This window comes from Mya arenaria, chromosome 15 (genome assembly GCF_026914265.1).
Source record: "Mya arenaria isolate MELC-2E11 chromosome 15, ASM2691426v1".
In the NCBI taxonomy this organism is placed as follows: Eukaryota; Metazoa; Mollusca; class Bivalvia; order Myida; family Myidae; genus Mya; species Mya arenaria.
The window spans coordinates 53,840,769-53,862,341 of record NC_069136.1 but is presented as its reverse complement, the minus strand read 5'-3'; the positions used below and the strand labels follow the sequence as shown (position 1 = coordinate 53,862,341).

Here is a 21,573-nt window from a genome sequence, read left to right as displayed (position 1 = left end):
TTTAAAGTGCTGCTTTCATTAGAACTGGCAACATGCAGTGTCATCTGCATCTGTACTCCATTAAAACAGTCATATTGGAAAGGCAAAAAAATTCCATTGCTCGGATACGGGGTTTCAGGTTTCAATTTTGGGCCTTGAAAAAGTCTTAAATTTTTATGTTTTATTTTGCGCTGGTGTGAGTCATGTTGGAGAAAGATTGTGGCATTTATTGTTGGCAAATAGAAATATATTGCTTAAGTCATATGTTAGACTTTTATTTTGTAAGTCTTATATTTCACCGGCAAAGTCAACAATATCGGAGTTAATGATGAATTCTAGACTTATTTATATTTATATATAATTTAAATATGTAACTTGAATAACATGAAGTAAAATTAAACTCTGAAGGTTTACGAACATAATACAATGGTTATTTGTTACGATGGTTTTAAATTATATATTCTTTATTTAACTAATTTACTTTTTTATATTCAAATTTAAAAAAAAATATATAAAAAGAATAATCTCATGTTGTAACTATAAATTGATGTATAACAAGGCAAACAAATGGATTAGCTGCATTTTTCCATGCACTTACTTCACATTAGAGGCTCAATAGGGGTCAATGGGGTAATGTAATCAATATTCTTTTGGGCCTCACAAATATCCTGGAATTATGCACCAGTCAATTGTTACCACGGCCCCCCAGGTCTGGGGGTGTACCAGGAATAGCAGGGGATATGGGCCTTGTTTTTACCTTCCGAGGTGCTCTGCAGTGCTGGGTGAATGCGGTGGTTTTCTCTTCGCGCCAAATATAGAGGGGAATGGGCCTTTCCTAGGTTCCCTGGGGTGTGGGGGCATTTAGAGGGGATTTTACCATCAGTTTGGCCTGCAGGGCGGGGATGTTACCCGGGCTTGGCTGTACTGAAAGTCAAAGTCCCCGCTATTCTCCGGACCTGGGGGGGCCGTGGTTAGAATTGACTGATACATTATGGTCACTTGTGAATCTTAGACTGCGAAAACAATGTGTATACTCTCAGTTCCTTTATCAGAATATTAACCCTTTAAAGGAATATAAATTCACTGTCAATATTGCCTGACCTTAGAGAAACCCAGCCTTAGACAGTAAAATCATAAGTGCCAGATTCAATATTTTTCATCATCATTGTTATAATACTACAGGGAGTTGAGGGTAGACATTTTGTAATTTTAGCAAAATCTTCAAATATGCCAACATGGAAATTTTCTGTCTACAGGGACCAGGTCGAGGCTCACAGCAAAACATTTGTAACTCCTTATAAACATGAAATGACTTACAACCATTTAGCGTTTTTCTCTGCTAGATATAAATGTCTGATTCATTATGTCAGTAGAGGAAATTTTTTATCCTAGGCAGCAGTGTCTTATAGCTTTTGATATTTAAGACTTCTGCATCACAATTGCATCAAAATGTCTGAGCTGTTGCGAAAATATTTACTTTATTGATTAATCTGTAGAAATAAGATACTACTGATGCTGAGAAAGAAAGGAGAGTTATGGTGAACGGAATTCGTTGTTATGGCTGTAATGATGAATAATCTGAAGAATTTGTTGGGGAATTGCTTTCTTTCTAAAATATTTTGAAGTCTGGAATTTAGTCATTTATATCATACTTACTGAATACAGTATGCTTTATCATGATCTCACAACATTTAGGTCAGGTTACAGCTAAGATACAAGAAATGAATTATCGTCATGGCAACAATTTATTTATGATCTTGAACACAGATGACAAAAACCTCCAATTCTATAAAATGGTACTAATTGCAGAGAAAGAACTCTGGAAGAATATAATTGTTCCAGTTAATAAAGAGGGGAACCCTGTTGGCTTGGACTCACAGGGAGCGGGGAAAATACATCGAGCCAAATGGGAACGCTTACCTTAAGTATAAAGAAACCAGTAAATAACATACAGTTAATTAGCTAAGGAGAAGTTTGAGCCAACAGGGTTAGAAAGTTATGTAGCCAGTGCATAAAATCAATTTTGGGCACATGTGAGTTTGGTTGGTGGTCACAAAGCTGGATGAGGTTTTCTCTGTGTTTCTTTTGTGTTCCCTAACATCACAAGACCATACCCTGCACAACAACCTGCCAACAAAAGTAACTTAGCATAAATTAATGTAAATATTTCTTCAGATCGCTGTGGATTAAATAAAGTTGAAGTGAAACTCTATTTCAAATGATTTTAAATTTCCATAAGGAGTAAAAGACAATTTTAGTGAAATAAATGATTTAAACATGGCACTAAAATTAAAGAGTCAGGAAAATTAATGATCATCATGAAATTATAAAATCAGTATGTTTAAAGAGGACAATATTATTTTCAGCACCTTATATTAAGTAGCTGTTAGCAAGAAATGATAGCTAAATAACGTTTGAAAACATGTTTTTGGACAGAGCTAGTGCACTGAGTTTCTGACAATTTTGTCGAGATCGTGTATTCATATCTCTTATATTGTTTGGAATCTCTACTCTTTTAGACCGTTCAATACCAATCAAAGATCAACAGAGTGGGAGACGGAAACTTAAGAAACCAAATTAAGACAGAACTATATGGAATTACGGCAGTACAAGTGTTTTATTAGGCGATCAAGTTTTCTTGGCTTTATAAGGGGCTGTAAATATATTTGACGACTGGCCCTACACTACTCCAATTACCATTCTGCAGATTGCTACGCTGGATAATAAAGGTCCAATTATGAAGTCAGACTGGTTTGCTTGTCATGAAATGTGAAGGATTGATGAGGGGTACTATTTGTAAACCAGACTGTGTGTTGCCCTATGGAAAATGTTATTCTTTTTTTGATGGAAATGGAATTTTGCATAATGTAATAAACTTCTGTAAGGATGTCCAATGGTTCTCATTATTTAAAGTCTACATCAGAAGTTGCCTAAATTACTGTAACTAACATGCAAGAGTTATGTTCAAGATTCTCAGACAAGCAATGTATTACTATTTTTTATGACCTTGACCTTTGTAAGTTGAGGAAAAGGTTGTCAAAAATTTGGTAATAACTAAATTACAGCCCATTATATATCAATTAGCAGTAATTCCATTGTCTTATCACAAAACCAGCAAACATGTCTGAATTCCAGTCCATTTTTTTCTGGAATTATGGTACCTGATGTATACTCAGTTGACCTTGGACTAGCTACTGTGAACTACCGTTCCAATCTTGCTATCAATCTGAATATGACATGACAGTCATTTGAAGACTGCCGACTGATAAGCCCAGCACCAACATGGAGCTGGTTGTACAGTGTACCTTTCCCTGTCAGCCCCAATATCCAGGTGTGTGTGTCTCCCAGCCAGATGAAGGCTTATCAGTGCAGGGAAATAGTCACTATTGTCTTGTTGAAAGTTAATGATGTTAATGATATATGGGAAGGAAGTAACTTTCTTGTGAAAATTGTATGTTAATACATGTAGCATTTGTAATGTTTTTCTCTTCTTTAAAGCAAGGATTTGATGTCAAATAATGCTCTAATCTAGGAGCTCCATTTTTAGACAACCATTTTTCATCTGAATGTACATAATTGCATGCATTTATAAATGATATAAAATGAGTGAAAAAATGAATTAACTAACACTTTGGTGTTTACTAAAAAAATGCTTTCTGGGGTTAGGGTTAGTATTATATCAATCTGAATTTATTAGTTGATAAAATTCTTTGTCTGATGACAATGAATAGTAATGTTTTGTTCTTTGACTGTTTGTGACATATAATTGCTTCCCATTGCCAATAAATGGAGCCATTGTTTTTTACAAAGTGTTAAAATATTAATAGAGTCTAGTCTCATATTTCCATTAATGTATCAGACAATGCATTTGGGTAATGATTCTATCCTGAAAATTATTTGTAATGTATTTGTTGTTATCTATTTGATAGCTTTAATGTTGAGGTTATGAAAAATTTACTAGCTGAATTGTACAGTTTATATGGCCTGGTCCCTTGTTACCACTGATGAGTTTTAACCATCAGTGAGCATGCTAATTAGTAACATAAATTTAAATCAACTGGGAATCAACTTGCATTTTAAAATGCATTCTTCTATACATGCATACAGGATTCTTTAAAGAATCATCATTGGAAAAGCGCAAATAACAATACTATATAAATATTGCATTGCTTCCAGTGTGACAGTACATATTGTCAACATGAGGGAAATACTGTTACCCGTGGCGAAGCACTCTATGAATACTTAGGAAGGACTCTATGAATACTTAGGGAAGACACTATGAACACCTAGGAAAGACTCTATGAATACTTAGGGAAGACTCTATGAATACTTCGGGAAGACTCTATGAATACTTAGGAAAGACTCTATGAATACTTAGGGAAGATTCTATGAATACTTAGGAAAGACTCTCTATGAATACTTAGGGAAGACTCTATGAATACTTAGGGAAGACTCAATGAATACTTAGGATAGACTCTCTATGAATACTTTGGAAAGACTCTATGAACACTTAGGAAAGACATCTATGAATACTTAGTAAAGACTCTCTATGAATACAAAGAAAGACTATGAATACTTAGGAAAGACTCTATGAATACTTAGGAAAGACTCTCTATGAATACTTATGAAAGACTCTCTATGAGTACTTAGGAAAGACTCTATGAATATTTCATGAATAATATTTATATTTCTTAGAGCATTGGCCTCTAGAACCAATAATCTATTTGTTTTTACATGCCTTAGAAATATATATCAAATTCCATTTTCAATTTCTTTCAATGAGAAATATTTATTTCTTCTGTACACAATTTCACCCATGGCAGGTGTATAAGGATAACCTCCTAAGAACTTACATTTAGGCCAGACATTTTTTTTTGTCAATTTGCATCCCCACCTACCTGACAGTTTGTATCAGCCCACCTGAGGGATTTTTATATGACAAAAAATCAACATTTGTGATAAATATTTGAACATTGTGGGAAACCACACTAGAATTTAAACATGACACTTTTTCTTTAGATAAAAATAATCTGGCCTTTCCACCCTAATGCATTTCATTACATGTTCAGGGGCTCTTGTTTCAGGACACATACCATTCTCTATGTATTCCCTCCATTCCTGTATTATTGGTAATTAAATTACTCTGACTGTTAGTTTGGAAACCAGATTCTGGTAATAAAGGCTAATCATGTTGGCGAGCCTGTAAGGGCAGCCATGTTTATACAGGTTAATAAACACATGATAGCCGTCTATCATACGCACCTGGTGGCTACAATTTATTTCCTACATGATTTCCTACAAGGTCTGTCTGCTTTTGGTTTTTATTTCTTTCCTTCCTGGAATTGTTTGTGGAACAAATATTTGTTTATTTTTCTGTAATTGTTATGATTAATCTTGTATTCCAAGCAGGTGTCTTTAAATGCCTGCTGAGTATCTAATTCCTGGCCACTGGATAATTAAAATTCTTCATGGATAGCGTGAAAGGGGCTACTTATATACTGAATTAAAAAACTTGTAGTATTTGGAAACTAAACATTGTTTTATTTGGTAAAGAATTAACTCAGTTCAGAGACCAATTGTTATTCCAATACGGCAACAGATATAACTTGGTTAAGGTATTCTGAAATTAATCCATTTCCGATTCGATTCGTAATCCTGATTGATTGTGTTCCTTTCTTTTGGCACATTTTTCTTCTTTACAACTAAACACTATTATTTTGTCTCTGACAAAAGTACAGATATTTGTAGAAAAAGTTGGCTTACCATCTTGGAGAAGTAATTACATTTCTTGCTGAACCTCAATTAAGATGGTGTCTTGCTGTTCGGTAATTGTTGCACTGTAAGAGTTTAACAACCTGTGGTGAAGCAAGAGGCTCCAATTTTGTCTGAAAATAGAAGAACTTATAAGTGTTCGTGACTAAATGATAAGAGCATGCTGGCATAATTTTTTTTTTTGAATATACAAATGTGCAAAAACTTTGACCATAACTTGAAATCCGTTCAAGGTATTCAAATGAAACTTGGTTGACATGTTAGAACGAAGGAACAAAACACACAAGGTTTAGCAATGTCCATAACTCTGACTTTAATGTTTGTTAAGTAAAGCCCCTTGTGTACTGCAGCTCTCGATTGTGTTTTTTTTGGGGGGGAGGGGAGGGGAGCAAGCTATGGCAAAAACAAAATCTAAGTGCAACAGGGATACATTTTCCAAATGAAGGGTTTAGAAGGCCAACCAATTTAAACTACATGATTGGCAACAAACTGTTCCAGTAAAAGTTTGTACTAGAAGAAATTCTTTGTGATGATAAATGTCACGAAAGGTTAAATGTAATGATAGTCATTTGTCATGTTTCTTATCTCGAAGAATCGTGAGGACATAACAAATGGCAGAAACAATTGATTCTGAGAGTTGTGGTAGATTTTTTTAAGCTACAAATGAGTTTCTTGGTTGTGGTATTTTTTTTACTGATAATTAACTAATTTACTAGAATTTAAACATCATTTTTTTTACTTATAAATGTTATTGTGTTGTACTTATGTGCCAACAATGTATTCAAATGTGTCAATTATTCCACTGATAAAATGTAGAACGCTGGATTTAGGACTTTTATTTCATGCCTATATAAATGTGTGTCTTCAAGGAAGCCTTATAAATGTTTAGCCAGTGGGAGAATGATTGATTAAGATGCTTAATGATGGAGATAATGGTCTAAATTATTCATTTCTTTTTATCTCAAACTCCGGACCATCCTTTCTGTTGTCACTCCAGTGGGTATAATAGAGAAATGATTTATTTTCAGCGAAAACCTTTAAATGGATTAAGTATGATAATAATAACATAAATGATTGTGAGTTCTGGGCCAATATTCAATATTGATCTTTAAACCTTATCCTTAGACATGCCTCAGTGATTCCATTCAGCCTATTGGTCAGCTAAATATACAGGCCAATCAAAACGGTTAGTTTCTAATGTTAATTTTAAGTTCAATCTAAGTTGTTTATTTCTAATCTTTATTTTAAGTTCAGCGAAACTAAGTTGTTTATTTCTAATCTTAATTTTAAGCTCAATCTAAGTTGTTTATTTCTAACCTTAATTCTAAGTTTATTTTCTAAGTTGTTTATTTCTAAACTTAATTTTAAGTTCAATCCAAGTTATTTATTTCTAAACCTAATTTTAAGTTCAATCTAAGTTGTTTATTTCTAATCTTAATTTTAAGCTCAATCTAAGTTGTTTATTTCTAACCTTAATTTTAAGTTTATTTTCTAAGTTGTTTATTTCTAAACTTAATTTTAAGTTCAATCCAAGTTATTTATTTCTAAACTTAATTTTAAGTTCAATCTAAGTTGTTTATTTCTAATCTTAATTTTAAGTTCAATCTAAGTTGTTTATTTCTAAACTCAATTTTAAGTTCAATCTAAGTTGTTTATTTCTAATCTTAATTTTAAGTTCAATCTAAGTTGTTTATTTCTAAACTTAATTTTAAGTTCAATCTAAGTTGCTTATTAAATATGGCCCTTGGTTATTATAATCAACAAACTGTTGTTAAAAATAATTGTTTGAAAACATGTTTAACTTTGAAAATTGATCTGTCAAAGAGCATCGGTATTTTTTTCCAACATTTTCGTAGAAGAAAGTTTTTGTGAAAATCAAATTGATAACAAAAACAGGTTATCAACACTTTCAACCATGAAATCAAAACTTGCATTTTTCCACGTTGAAAGAAAAAAAAACATTCTCAAGTTAATGAAGTGCTTGGAATAATTTATTTTGAGATTTAGGCAGATAAAAGTTATGATTACAAATTTCTGAAAATATATCAGATGATATCATAATTACGTTTGAATCATTTTGTACCCTGAGCTCCAGAAAATTAGTTTTCATGATAAATGTTGTTGCATTAATACAGTTGTGCATCTTGGAATGATTTGAGGAAGCCGATTTTGTTTCCGAATTGGCCATGTTTTTGCTGTGTTTTAAATTGAATTCCCTGATAAAACCATAAATCTTACAGCTTTTGTTGGGTTTGTTTTAGTTTTTGCTTGTAGTTTTAATGAATTAACCAGTCATGAAATTACTCATGGAATTCTATCTTTAAACTCTCCAATAAGCTTCAGATGTGATATTTTGTTTTTGAGAAGATAATCTTAAACATGGTATGTTAGTTTTGGCTAATGCGCTGCTTTTCTGAAAATTAATGTCTTATAAATTGTAAATTATTCTGTGAATAATGGGATTGTAATGCCAGCCAGGTCTTTGATTCAATATTTTGGGATATGGTTCAGACTGCCAGAAACAAAAAAAACAATTTTAACCTAATTCTTATGTCTGACATTTTGTTCTAATTCTGGACAAAATTATTAATGTTGATATGCTCTTCAATACTAGCCTGATCACTCTAGGTGTTTCCTAGTTTAATATTATCCAGTTGGAAAACAACATGAATTTGTCCTTCTAGAGTATGTGGCCAATAGTTCTAGTGCTTTCTTAGATGTTCTTAAAGGGTTGGAGTGGTCTAGTGGTAAAGGTATCCACCTCTTACCCAAGCGGTTTCGGGTTTAATCCCCACTATGGGGAGAGTGGTTTAAGGTGTCCACCTCTTACCCAGGACATTGTAGGTTTATTCCCCACCAGGGTAAGAGTGGTTTAAGGTGTCCACTCCACCAAGAGATTGTGAATTTATTCCATACCAGGTCAAGAGTGGTTTAAGGCATCCACCTCTCATCCTAGAGGTTGTGGGTTAAATCCCCTACTTGGTGAGAGTGGTTTAAGATGTCCACCTCTCACTCAAGAGGCTGTAGGTTTAAACCCCACCAGACCCAAAGAGGTTGTGGGTTATTTAATCCCCACTAGGGTGTGAGTGGTTTAAGGTGTCCATGAACATCTCACTAAAGACGTTGTGGGTTCATAACGTTTAACCACTGTGATAATGGGTTCTTTCTCACACAAAAAGGACACTCATTTGGTTTCTACCCAGGAGACAGCCTCAAGAGTGATTCATAGTAAGCTTTCTGCTGTTTTCACAATCAGGTGAGATAACCTTAACCTGGCCTTGACATTCATGGCCTTGATAAAGCTAATTCATCCTCAAATTTGAAAGTGAAAACATTGAACTAAAAGTCAATTGCAGACAATGTTTAGGTCTCTGTCTGTCTTTTACCATCAGATATAACTCTTTAGTTCCATAATGATGAACAAAAAATCCTCAAACTTGTCATATTCCAGCCAATATGTCATAATTACAAAAAAACAACAAGACGCGAGGACCATAATTTTACAGGAAGGGAAATTTCCCTTAATGGCGAGCCTTGCATTATTTTTCCATTAATTCTAATATGCTTATAAACATTATGAGATGAAAAACATATTAAGTCATACTTTATTTTTTATGCGCTGCAATGTGCCATGCAGTATCCATTTACTGGGGAGTTTTTATTCCATATAGTATGGTTCCTGAACTCTTTGGAGACCCATATATTGTAAATTGAGGTGCCATAGAAGACATACCCTAATGGTCCTTGATATTTTATGGAAGTAATTATCTTCTTCCTGCAAATGCATTGAATTGGAGATCATTTTGATAGCGGGCACATATCAGTTCTGTGCATGCAGTTATTACTTTGTCTGGTCTTAGAAGAAAAAAATGCTGATGTGCTTTAACTGCTATAGCACGAGAGGCCCGTACTTTAACTTAAGAGCATGAAAAAATATCGTATGATCAAGATTTCAATTAAAGGCTGTGTTTCAGTTACAAATTGAATTAAAAGTCTAGGGCCAGTATAAATTAATTGCTAGATTTTCATCCATTTTGTTTTAAATGCGTTCGGGGGATGACATTTTATTTCTCTAAAATGACTGTTTCACCGTTGAATATGTGTTCATGCTCTTTATTATTGCAAAAGGGATTATAAATGTGTTTGAGAAGAATCACGAACACGATCGTAATACATCAACACAGTAGGTAGGTCATTTTAATGGCGGCGGAAAAAAGAGGGGCCAGGCGGGAATGACAATTTAGCAATTAATTTATAGTCGCTCTACAATTTGTTTTAAAATATATAAAGTAACTATTTGAGATTTGTTACTTATTCAAAAAATTGGTCTTATGATATGATTGTTGATAAAAAGGGCGGTCCTTAAGTGTTTATTAGTTGTTAGGGTGATTGTCATCATGGTGCAAATACTTAATAATGATTTGCCAGAACTTGAAAACTATATATTGGAAAGATTATTATATGAAACAAAAGCATTTAGTATATAGCATTCAAAATTGGGTCAGGTCCCATCTGATTGCAAAAAACTTGTTGAGATAATTCTGTCCCTTCAAGGATTACTATTATAAGAATTATTTCTTAGAATCCAGGACAATAAACCAGTTCAGCGTAGATTTATGGCACAAGCCTTTTTATATGATATGCATACTTTGTTTAATTGACTGTGAGTGACATTGCTGATGTTTTGTGCCCAAATTGTTGACAAAAAGCTTATAGAATAATACACAACAGAAATGAGGTTTGACGCATATTTCTGTTGTATGTTTGTCCCGACATTTTATTCATTGTTTTCTTCGGGCATTCTGTTCTACCTTTATGGTGACTAACTTCAATTAGTGGAATCTGGAACATTTCTTGAGATGTTTTAGTAGGTAACCTCGATTTATACAGCTTTGTCAACTTCCATTTGAATAAAAGCTGATGGTGGAATATTTGTCATAGTAAGCAAGGGTTTTGCAGTATTATTGAGATGAATGCCACCATGGAAGTTCCAATCTTTTGCAACATTTCCCTCTTCTGAGGGTGATTCTTATGCTCACTTGTAAATATATTACCTTGGTTGGCTTAGCCTTTTCTGGGAACCTATTAGTTATGGTACGGAAGGCAAAAAATCATCAATTACTTGTCACTTTCAATTGAAATGATAATGTAAGCATACCTTGGAATGAGGGCCTCAACAATTCTTTGTCTGATAAGCCCTGTAGCTAAGAATTCCATAATTAACAGTTTGACGACCCTAGACAGATGCAACTCACGTAATGTTACATGGCTCCTGCAAAAAATGTAGACAAAAATGCCTATCGCTTGAAATAAATATCTAGAGTTGTAATCTTAGGCATATGATGCTGGTTTTCAACTGTCGGGGATGATTTATGGCCGCAAGAAGGGAATTGTACTTTTTTGCAGCTAATGAGTAAACATGCAGGGAGAAAGACTGCATTTTTCAAGCCCTTGAAGGATTCCTAAAATGAGCGTGATGCATTTCCCCACTACCTCTCTGAGAAATGTAATTATTTCGTGAAACAAAACTATCTTCAATGCGAGAAAGTTTTTGGACAAGTGTTTTTTCAATCAAAATGGTTGAATATTGGAATGCCAGCATAATGTCTTCAATACAGTGTAATATGATAGAGAACAATCTGAAAACATAACCATATAGACAGATATATGAAGAAATAAAATTTAATCTGCTTTCTGGACAACTAAAGTACATCTGCCGGAGCCACAATCAGGTTGTCTGATCTCAGAAAATTACATTTTCCTGCTTAAAAATGTCATCGATTTCTGACACCTCAAGTGTAGACAGAAGTTCTGATGTAATTTTTTAACCTCTAATCCTTTCAAGTGATTTTTTCTTTCCCTTGTAGAGACTGTAAGAATGACTGCATAAAAAGTATGCATCTCCTAAATGAAACTGTTGCTTTCTCCGCCATTTGATGCCATTTGATAGTTCCCCACCATTTGATACAGCCAGGTCCCCTTCAATTTGCATGCTGTCTAGACGAGGATGGAAATTGGTTTTAAGCTTTTCAATCTTATTGATCTGAAGGGATGGCACATTTCTTATAAAAGAGTTCTCTTGCATTTTGGAATATTTTCTGTAAATTCCAGGTTGATCAATAATGATTTCTTTAAAAAGATTTTTCATGGTTTACATGTTCTAGGTTGTGTAAATGGCATAAATAGTAATATTATTTTGTAATTTATAAATTTCAGTTGGAAATGGGTTATTTTACAAAACAAAAAAATAAAAAAATAAGTTAGAGAGTCGTAATAGTATTGCAATCCACGCAGAAGATTGCACAAACAAATAAAAATAAAAATTGATTACCATCTTTGAAAGGTAAGAAATATCAGATTTTTTAAACGAGCTGGAGTGAGACCATTTTCTTGGATCTTAGTGATCTGATGCCTTATTTGGCAGCAATAACAATTAATGTCCTAAACACGCAACACCAGGATATGCTTGAAAAATAATCCCTCATGGTCTGGAAACCATATCCAGGAAAGGTCTATTGTCTCAGTCAACTTCATGAGATAGAGCTTACTATTTTAAGGTCGGAAAATTGCAAATTGAACTTGAAATCAATTGGCCACTTTATTGGATGGTTTTGGTTGCAGGCATTAATACTTATTGATCGATTGATTTATTGATTGATTGATGGATTGTTTAGGAATGGGGAATTTCTTGTGTACATCTTTGAAGCAGCAGGATAATCTTTTATTATTGCTCACATGTTCTCTTTGACATATAAACTGTCTGTGTCTTTACATGGTGTATGGATAGTCCTTGTACCAAGTTTCATTAACTTCTTGATCAGAATGGCAACAAGTAGGCAGGGTTCATTTAAACCGGCATGAGGATAAATTACAAATTTACAAATATATCGCATTCTAGTTATTGAATGTTGTCCTTGACAACATGGTATAAGACACAAGTTATGTCACACACTACTCTTGTGATTGGAATTATACACTAGCACTTAAATGCTCGGGTATAAATTTTATACCTTGGGTTGTGGGTGCAGTAATTTTTTCTTGAAACCACTCTTGTCTAATTTTAATTCAAATCAGCAAATCAAAATAGCTAGTTTTGTATGTGAGATTGATAAGTTGTAAGTCTTGATGAATGGTTTATTGGTTGGTGAAAAAGTCCTGACCTAAAAATATTTTGATGTATACGTATGCAAGGTACATAGTCCTAACCCTGATCGCTTTGTGTATTTGCAGGGTAAATGTCAGCGAAAGGAGCCCCCGTGTAAATATCTGCACCCTCCACAGCATCTGAGAGAGCAGCTGCTACAGAATGGGCGTAACAACCTGATCTTGAAGAACCTCCAACTTCAAGCTGCCCAACAGGCTGCCCTCAATCAGGGCCTCATGTCGGCGGGGCTGATACCTGTGGTGAGTACCTTCCTTGAGGCCTCAATGTAGGATAGGGTAGGGAAGGCAGTGTCCTGGGAGTCAGTCACCAAACTCTCACGCTGGGAACATAATTATGCTAAATATGGTGCCTTTAAGCTATCGGTTAAGTACTTACATTACTTTATGTGACCATGGACAGTTTAAACAGCAGTGCAACCAAATAGAAAAGTTTGTTGCAAGTAAATATGGTTTGAAATCTTACGTTTTTCCTAAATGTTCAGATCTTTTTCCTCTTTATATAAGAACAATATCGATCATGAAATTTAAGTCCATCTGCAAATATTTTGTCTTGTAAAATTAACAATTATGTAAGCTGAAACTTAAATAGCAACACATATATTTCTTTTGACCTAAAATGATGCCACTTTTTGTCTCGTTAACAATGCCTTTATAGGAGTTATATATTTCTTTGTCATAATTTGTAAGGATTCCCCCAGTAAATATCATGGTAACTTGTGCTGAAGATGACACCAATTTAGGTTTTCATCTAGTTGTTATAGTAGTGCAAAACTTTCTAAAAATCAACTGAAAACAGGCACAAGTTTGGTGTCAAAGTTCGATACTGTTTTAAGTCTCCATCTTGAATTTAATGGCCCTTCATACAGGATAGGGTATGATGGAATTAACATTGTTTTGTAAAAAGTTGTATTGAAATGATATTTCGCAGAATTGTTGGCTGCTACCTTCATACTATTGAGTTAATGAAAGTAAAATTAAACAACACAACACAATGAGGATACTGGCACTTACAATTGAATTAATTAGCTTTTCACTAAATCAACAAAATTTAATTAAATAAAACAATATATCTGATTTTCATGTTACATTGAACAGGTTTGAAGACAGAACTATAGCTGTTTTAAATGTATAAACATGAGCAGACTTTTCCTGTACTTGGGTTTGAAGACAGAACTATAGCTGTTTTAAATGTATAAACATGAGCAGACTTTTCCTGTACTTGGGTTTGAAGACAGAACTATAGCTGTTTTAAATGTATAAACATGAGCAGACTTTTCCTGTACTTTACCCCAAGGTCTTAAATAAAATTCTATTTGGTTCAGGTTACCCAACCCTACCTATGAAATAGGCGCGGACCCTACCTTTTTTATAGTCAGTTGAAGAAAAAAAATGAAAAACTAAAACAAAATAACATTCTTATATAAAGCCTACCTACCTTACTTATTTTGAAAAGAATGTAACCCTAACCTAACCAATTATTAAGGCCAAATAATAGTAATGTACTTTAATTCCTGTACTTTCATTTGATCTCTAGTTGAAAACATATAAACTACAGTTAAAATCACAGTAAATTCATAAAAATAATCATAAAAATAGAAATAAATTTTCAGTTCCATCATCAAATTAAAAGTCCTCATGTCAGAAATGTTTTAATCATGGTGTTCTAAAAATAATTTGTTGCTAAATGATGAAACAAGTCTTTTGGGACTCTTCAAGCGAAATCCTGATTTTTTTCTTGAATTGCAAAGCCTATTCATGGAAATTCTGCCAGTCAGACAAGAACAAATTGGGAAAATCGGAATTGATCACACATGATGAAGTTGTGTTTTGCAAGTAAAATTTGATGTAAGGGTATCTAGGAGACTATAAATGATGTCTTGTATTGATGCGGCATGGAATATTGAACAGCATTGGTCAGTCTAAGATTGTCAGGAAAGTTGTACAGGACGGAATGGAGCCGTATGTACTGGGGAGAATCAGTCTTTTTGTAGCAGTCATTGAAATATATATATGGGCAAAGTCATCTAAAAGTCTGAAACTGATGGGAAATTTTAATGTTTCGAAAGTTATTGATAAAAAGGGGCAGAACCTCCCCCCCCCCCCCCCCCCCACACACACACACACACACACGGTGTTGTTAAATTAAGCCTTGGAGTAGTTGCTATGGTGTCGTTGGCGACTTAGTGAACAACCTTCAAATGAAACTTTGTACACATGTTGATTAAAACAATATGTGCAAGTATAGCATTTTAGGCCCGTTACCCTGGTGTTTATATTAGTGCAAGTATGTGAAATAATGTTCATTGATGGACCTTAACCATGTTGGCGTGAATAGCTCCAGTTCTTTTAGACAATCGAGCTTTAAGATGTCATTGGTATACATAATGATAACAAACATCTAATATTGCAGATTAAACTCTTTCTTGCTATGATTGATGACAACCAACTGCAGAGAACATTTAAAGACAACACAATTGTTTATAAAACAGAAAGGAGGTCTTGACAATAAAATGAAAATGCTGTTGTTTTAAAATCATTGTTTTTTACATCCCATCTTTACAGGGGAAAATGGGTATCCTGTGCCAAGCTTAACACAAACAAATCAGATAGTTTGGAATCTTTTAACATAATTTATTTTAGATAAGAACATTTTCCCTTACAACAGTATTTTTAGAGTTTTATTTTCACCAGTTACTGATAGCTTCACCAAAATGTATACTTACCAAACAAAAATAAAGTGACAGATTCTTTGAAGGTGTGTGATTATCTATCAGATGTTCAAATCAAATTTGGGTCGTTGTCTGAGATTTCACACTTTCTAAAGATTTATTTAACATTGATGCATTATGGTGCAACAACAGACACTAATAATTATACAGTTTTTGGCACAAAATTGTTAACTTATGTTAGCAACATTATGTATAATGCCGTTTGTGCATACTTTTCTTGAACAGAATACCTAAAACTTTCTGCGTCTGTGTGTCAGATAGTTCTATGGCATTTTTCTCTCAGCTCTTTGGTATCTTTGGAATCTGGAAAAAAAAAACTAAAAAAAAATCGACACTGGATATTTGCTGCTGTTCACCTTAAACCCGTCAGATAGGTAACTGGCTCACCTGGGTAACAGACTTTCTCATAACTTGTTTTGAGATTTATATTTATTTTCTTAATAAATTTGTTCTCCGATCAAAATATTCCTCTCAGATGTAAGAAACATGAAGGCAGGTGGTATTTTCGTTAGATAATTTATTTATCAATTGTTCTGTTATCTTTTATGGAAATTATCATAACTATTTTTAATGTGTAATGAAAAGTAATTGATACCGAACACAATATCGGGATTTAACAACGTTGAGCAAAAATATCCAAGGCATTCTGACATTAATTTTATGTCGCATAAAAAAGCAGCGATTTCAAGAATGTTTTTTTGTCTTTAAAAAATGTCAATGATAAAATAAAATCTTTGGAAATATCAGATATATGGACTTTTAAAGAGTTTTACGGCCTTTAAATGTGTTAAATTACTTTCATTGTGCAACATTGCCAATCCTGCGTGATTAGGTTCTGCATTGCGATGTTGCACAGAAATGCAGCTATTTTAATTATCACACACGTCACCTTCGCAGTGTTAATGAGGGTTAAATTTCCTCGGCGATTTCATTTCCTTATAGCAACTCCATATCATTAGTACTTAAAATTGGGCGATTTTTTTGTCAGATATGAGGTTTTTAAGTACTAAAATTTGGAAAAAAGCAATTGAAGAAAAAAGCACAATATAAGTTATGTAGGCATAGTTAACAAACTGCAGTTAGCATAAGTTAGTATTATATATATACATTTTTTCAATTCAATGTAGAAAATAGGTCCGTAGACAAATAAACGAATGTTTGTCAACTTGAGACAAATCTTGTTCTTTATCATCTGATTTGCAATCTGTTGAATAAAACTATATGGAGAATTCAACAGAAATAATTAAAGAAGTCTACAGCCTGCCGATGATGGTGCAATTTTAAGACTGAATGTAATTGTCACTTAATATAGAATGTAAATGAAAGTTTCCGTAAAACCAGACTGCTTGAGAGCCTGAGGAAAACCAGCACTCTCGCTCATCACAAAAACAGCTGGGTGCCAGCGGCACAGGTTTAATTGAAATTGTATTTTATTTCTTATCAATGGAAGTTGTTGGTGTTTTTCATGATTTATTGTTACTACTCAAATTTGGCTTTAAGGTACTTGCTCATGTAATGGGACCAAGTTTTCCCAGTAATGCATCTGAAAACACTTCATTTCATCATTATTTTTGTCTATGATATCGAAATTGCAGAAAAAATACAATTTAAGAATGAAAACATATTTTTGGTTTTAGTGGGGTGCAAACCCACATGGTAAAGTCAAGATAAAAATAGAAAACAGATGCTTAACCTTTAGGCCAGTCAAGGACTTGGAGATGGATATTTTGACCAATGCCGCAGTAATAATGTCAATCAATCAATCACTCAACATCGAAATTGACGACAGCCCTTAGTAATGCTAATGAAAATTTTGCCCTTAGTAATGCTAATGAAAATTTTGCTCTTCAAAGACGATATTTGAGCAAAACTCAACATTTGATAATGGGGTTTCAGCTGTCAGTTTCTTAGATTTAACACTTCTTATGATTTGCAACACTTTTTTTATAAAGAAAAAAAGGAACTTTACATGATCAAGTCCCTTTAAAGAAATGATCAATTTTTTTGTATGACTAAGACTTTCAGTGTGTTTTTTTGTGTGTTTTTATTTCATCTCCAACCATTTTTACATAGAAGAAATGATGTATTCTTACAGAAACAAACTTTATCAGTCATTTGTCTTTTCTGTCTATTTTTCAAAGCATTCTTGTTCATTTCTAAGCAAAATTTTAATTTCCAATTTTAGTGTTATTGATGCACTTTCCAAATGAAGTGGCCCTTTCCCAGCCCCTTTCCCAAAATGATAAACAACAACACTAAAATTTACACTTCAATTTAAAGCATTTGATAACAGAAGGAAATAACCCTGTTACAATTTCAAATAAAATAACTGTATGAAACGTAACTTATCTGCTTTTAAACAAAGATAAACCGGTCACTTATAATAATTGTAAGAAAAAAATATGTATTTATATTAGATTGTTTACACATATTTAAAAAAAATCACTTCATATATTTGAATTACTTCCCTTGATTTGTAATAAAGTCTGCTCAAGTTACCTCCCTTTTCAGGAAAACACTTGAAAAGCAGATAAATATTTGTATCAGATTATAATGTATATTTTTAATGGAAATCCATACGAAATATTGCCGTCTGAAACTAAGGAAAGATTAAGGCGGCTACAGACACAGATAAAACAGTAATAAATGGCCTAATTTGTCAAAATTTTGTTTGTGGAAATGATTGTGTTGGGAGATAAGGCGAGAATAAATGACATGCTATATTTGGACTACACGCGATAACATGCCAGTGCATGTCATATGAAATCCATGAAGGTACAGTCAACAAGAATGCAGATTAATGTGAAATACATGTAAAATTACTAAATAGCATTATACCAGCTTCTTAAAAATATTTGGATTTTTTTTAATATTTAAATTGAAAAAAAATAATGCAATACTGTTAATTTCTACTGCAACAATAAAGGAGTGTCAGCTTTCAATTAAATGTTAATTAATTAAAATTAGTTCAGAATCTGATTTGTAAGGTTATTTATTGATCTAGTTTAAGAATGATTTGAGAGTCTGATTCGTTAGGTTATCTCTTGATCCACTTTAAGAATTATATGAGAATATGATTTGTAAGGATATTTCATGATCTAGTTAAAGATTCAATATGTTAGTTCATAGTTTTCATTAATTGCCTCTATGTAGTTGAATTATGTGGTATGTGCTTTGTAAATGTATTTTCTAACGCCTGTTTTCTCTATTATAGAAATAGGCCATGTAACTTTAATGTTTAAGTCTATTAAATGTATTTGGTTGCCATCGCAATGAATGCAAGTAGCTTTTATCTCATGCTTTCTGCATGGCTTCTTTGAAAAGCTTGAATTCAATATTAAAAAAACTCCAAAAAAACATACACATTGATAGAACAACAGCTTATATGTTACTTGTACATGTACTTCTTGTAATGATCGCAGTACTACCATGCTGAATTCTGTACTCATTTTTATGTAAAGTACTCCACTGTTTATTTGTTTAACTATTTTTTTATGTCATTAAATGCTTTATGTTTCCTTTTACCCCCTTGCAAATCGATAGAACCGCCCGACTGCCGATCTATCTTCCCCAGCTCTGCGACAGGTAGGAGTGTTACCCACGAAACGATGTGTCCGCCGTTACAATGTTTCTTAATTTTTCATGTACTTTATGATGCTTTATTACACTGGCTTTTAATTATTTCTAAACAAGACATAAGCTTCTTTTTTTTACTATCCAAAAATGTATGTGACAAATTTTATGCTTGATGGGTCAGCCATATATATGGAAAAAATATCCATGCCAATATTTGTGAAAACCTACTGATATTTTTAGTATTGTAAAGTTTATATCTTGTTTTCTGTTGCTTTCTGGCTATTGTGCTATTTTGTCTCATGCTTTTTATCATACAGAATTAGTCCAATTAGAAACTCTGGTTATAAATGGTGTGTTTGTACCTAAGGGAGATAATCAAAATAATTGCATGTTTTAGGTGTAGGGAAAGGTACACAGAAATTCTGGAGATGTGTTAGTTACTATTTATGTTGACTTGTCATCACAACTTTTCTGTTTTGCTGACATTATGTGTTGTCTTGTATGTCCTTGAAATGATATATATAAATTGTATAATGCATGTAAAACACTTCTTATTATTATGCTAGCAATATATAACTCTTTATTAATCATTTATAATTTTCTTTGATTTTTAGCTCTACTGGCCAAAGGCCAGAAGAGCTTATGAGATGGTAATGTGTACGTAGTATGTGCATCCGTGCGTTCGTGCGTCCGTGCGTCTGCAAACAATTGCTTGTGAACACGATACAGTCTTCAGTTGTGATTGTATCTCGATGAAACTTGTACAGTATCTAGATATCCATTAGAGCTGGGTTCCTTTCGAAAACCAGCCAGATTCGCCCATGCATTCCTAGATTATGGCCCTTGATAGTATAAAAAAATGCTATTGTGTAAACAATTGGTTGTGAACACGATACAGTCTTCAGTTTTGATTGTATCTCGATGAAACTTGTACAGTATCTAGATATCCATTAGAGCTCTGTTCCTTTTGACTTTGACCTTTTGACCAACTTTTTTGAACTTTTAAAACAACAGAAATATTTACTATTAGTACAGTTTTGAAAGCATTTTTTTTTTTGTCAGATGACTTTTACTTGGCACATAATAAAATAGTTCATGCAACTAATCTGCTTACAATACTTTCTGGGCTCAGATGTTGAACGTGCTACGTTTTCAGGTAACCCAAACACAAAACATAAACTATATGTCTGTTGCCTTTTACCCATACATACATGCTCTGGATTGATATGACCACAAAAGCCATGCCAGTAGAGCATAGGCCCTTTTGGGCCTCTTGTTTTTTTTGTGTTAACAGGTGTCTGATTATATCATTTTGATCTTGTATCGTCTGTTTTAATTCATATTAAGTGAACAATCACATATTACATGACTTGATAGTGTATTGGTTTATTTTGTTTAGGCTTTTATAAATTGTTCACATTAAAAGTTGCTATAAAAAGATGTTAAGTACTCCTGTGATGCATAGTGTCGTTATGAATTTCAATCTCGCAACTTGAGTCATGCGACAGTGGTTTAGTTTAAATAGATTAATATATACATTTGCATAATATTGCTTTTCATAAAACCAGTCTAGCTGTTATTGCGCAGTATATTAATGTCCCCATTAGAATTTGTAATTAATTCAACAAAAATTATAAGCGCAGACGTTACGTGCAAATTACACCAAGTTCTTTGTCTGCTTATGAAATATTTCTAGAAGCTCGAAATGAAAAATGAGTGGAAATTGTGTGGTTTTATTTGATATAATATCTTATCATTGAAAAATCCAAAAAAGACATTTTTCATTCGATTTTCCATTGAAATGATGGGAATTGTTAGTTGGTGAAATGAAAGATGGTGCATTTGAATTGCGAATGCATAGGGACTGTGAGAAATATGTTGTTTTCCATTATTTCTGAAAAGTTCTGTCTGTAGCCCATGCATAACCATTAACTATTTTCAACCAATCATTGTTTCTATCTTGAGAAATTTATGTTTCAAACCAGTAACTGTTGAATGGAAAGATGCAGATCTTATGCAAATTTTCTGTTGGTGAATGATCTTCCAAATATTCATCACCTTATGTGACAAAATAACAGAAGTTTTCAGATCAGTTTTACATGGCTTCATTTGACGTTTCAGAATAACAATGTTGCGCTAAGTAGCTCGGCCGTGCCTGCTTACCCGAGACAACGTGCAGAGGTGAATAACTACCAGTAGTAAACCAGTCTACTCATATATTGCACTGAAGATCTGACTAATTGTCTCCCTTTGTTAAACAAAGCCATTAGTATCATGTACTTGTAAATTTATATTTTATTACATAAACAATTTGCAATTGGTGCTTGTGTTGCCATCCAAAATATCTTTACAT

The 21,573-nt window shown here is 33.3% G+C and overlaps 1 protein-coding gene across 21 annotated transcripts in view; it reads left to right on the top strand.

Annotated features, from left to right (window-relative positions):
• The window catches only part of LOC128219795 (muscleblind-like protein 1), a 122,850-nt gene that overhangs the window by 71,904 nt on the left and 29,373 nt on the right, over window positions 1–21,573 (top strand). For 15 of the 21 annotated variants that reach the window (XM_052927822.1, XM_052927810.1, XM_052927825.1 and 12 more), the window contains 3 exons: window positions 12,982–13,155; window positions 19,188–19,229; window positions 21,342–21,401. In XM_052927822.1, coding sequence (XP_052783782.1) covers window positions 12,982–13,155; window positions 19,188–19,229; window positions 21,342–21,401 — 276 coding nt within the window. The remainder of the gene's footprint in view (window positions 1–12,981; window positions 13,156–19,187; window positions 19,230–21,341; window positions 21,402–21,573) is intronic. The other 6 variants (XM_052927824.1, XM_052927823.1, XM_052927828.1 and 3 more) reach the window with 2 other exon arrangements.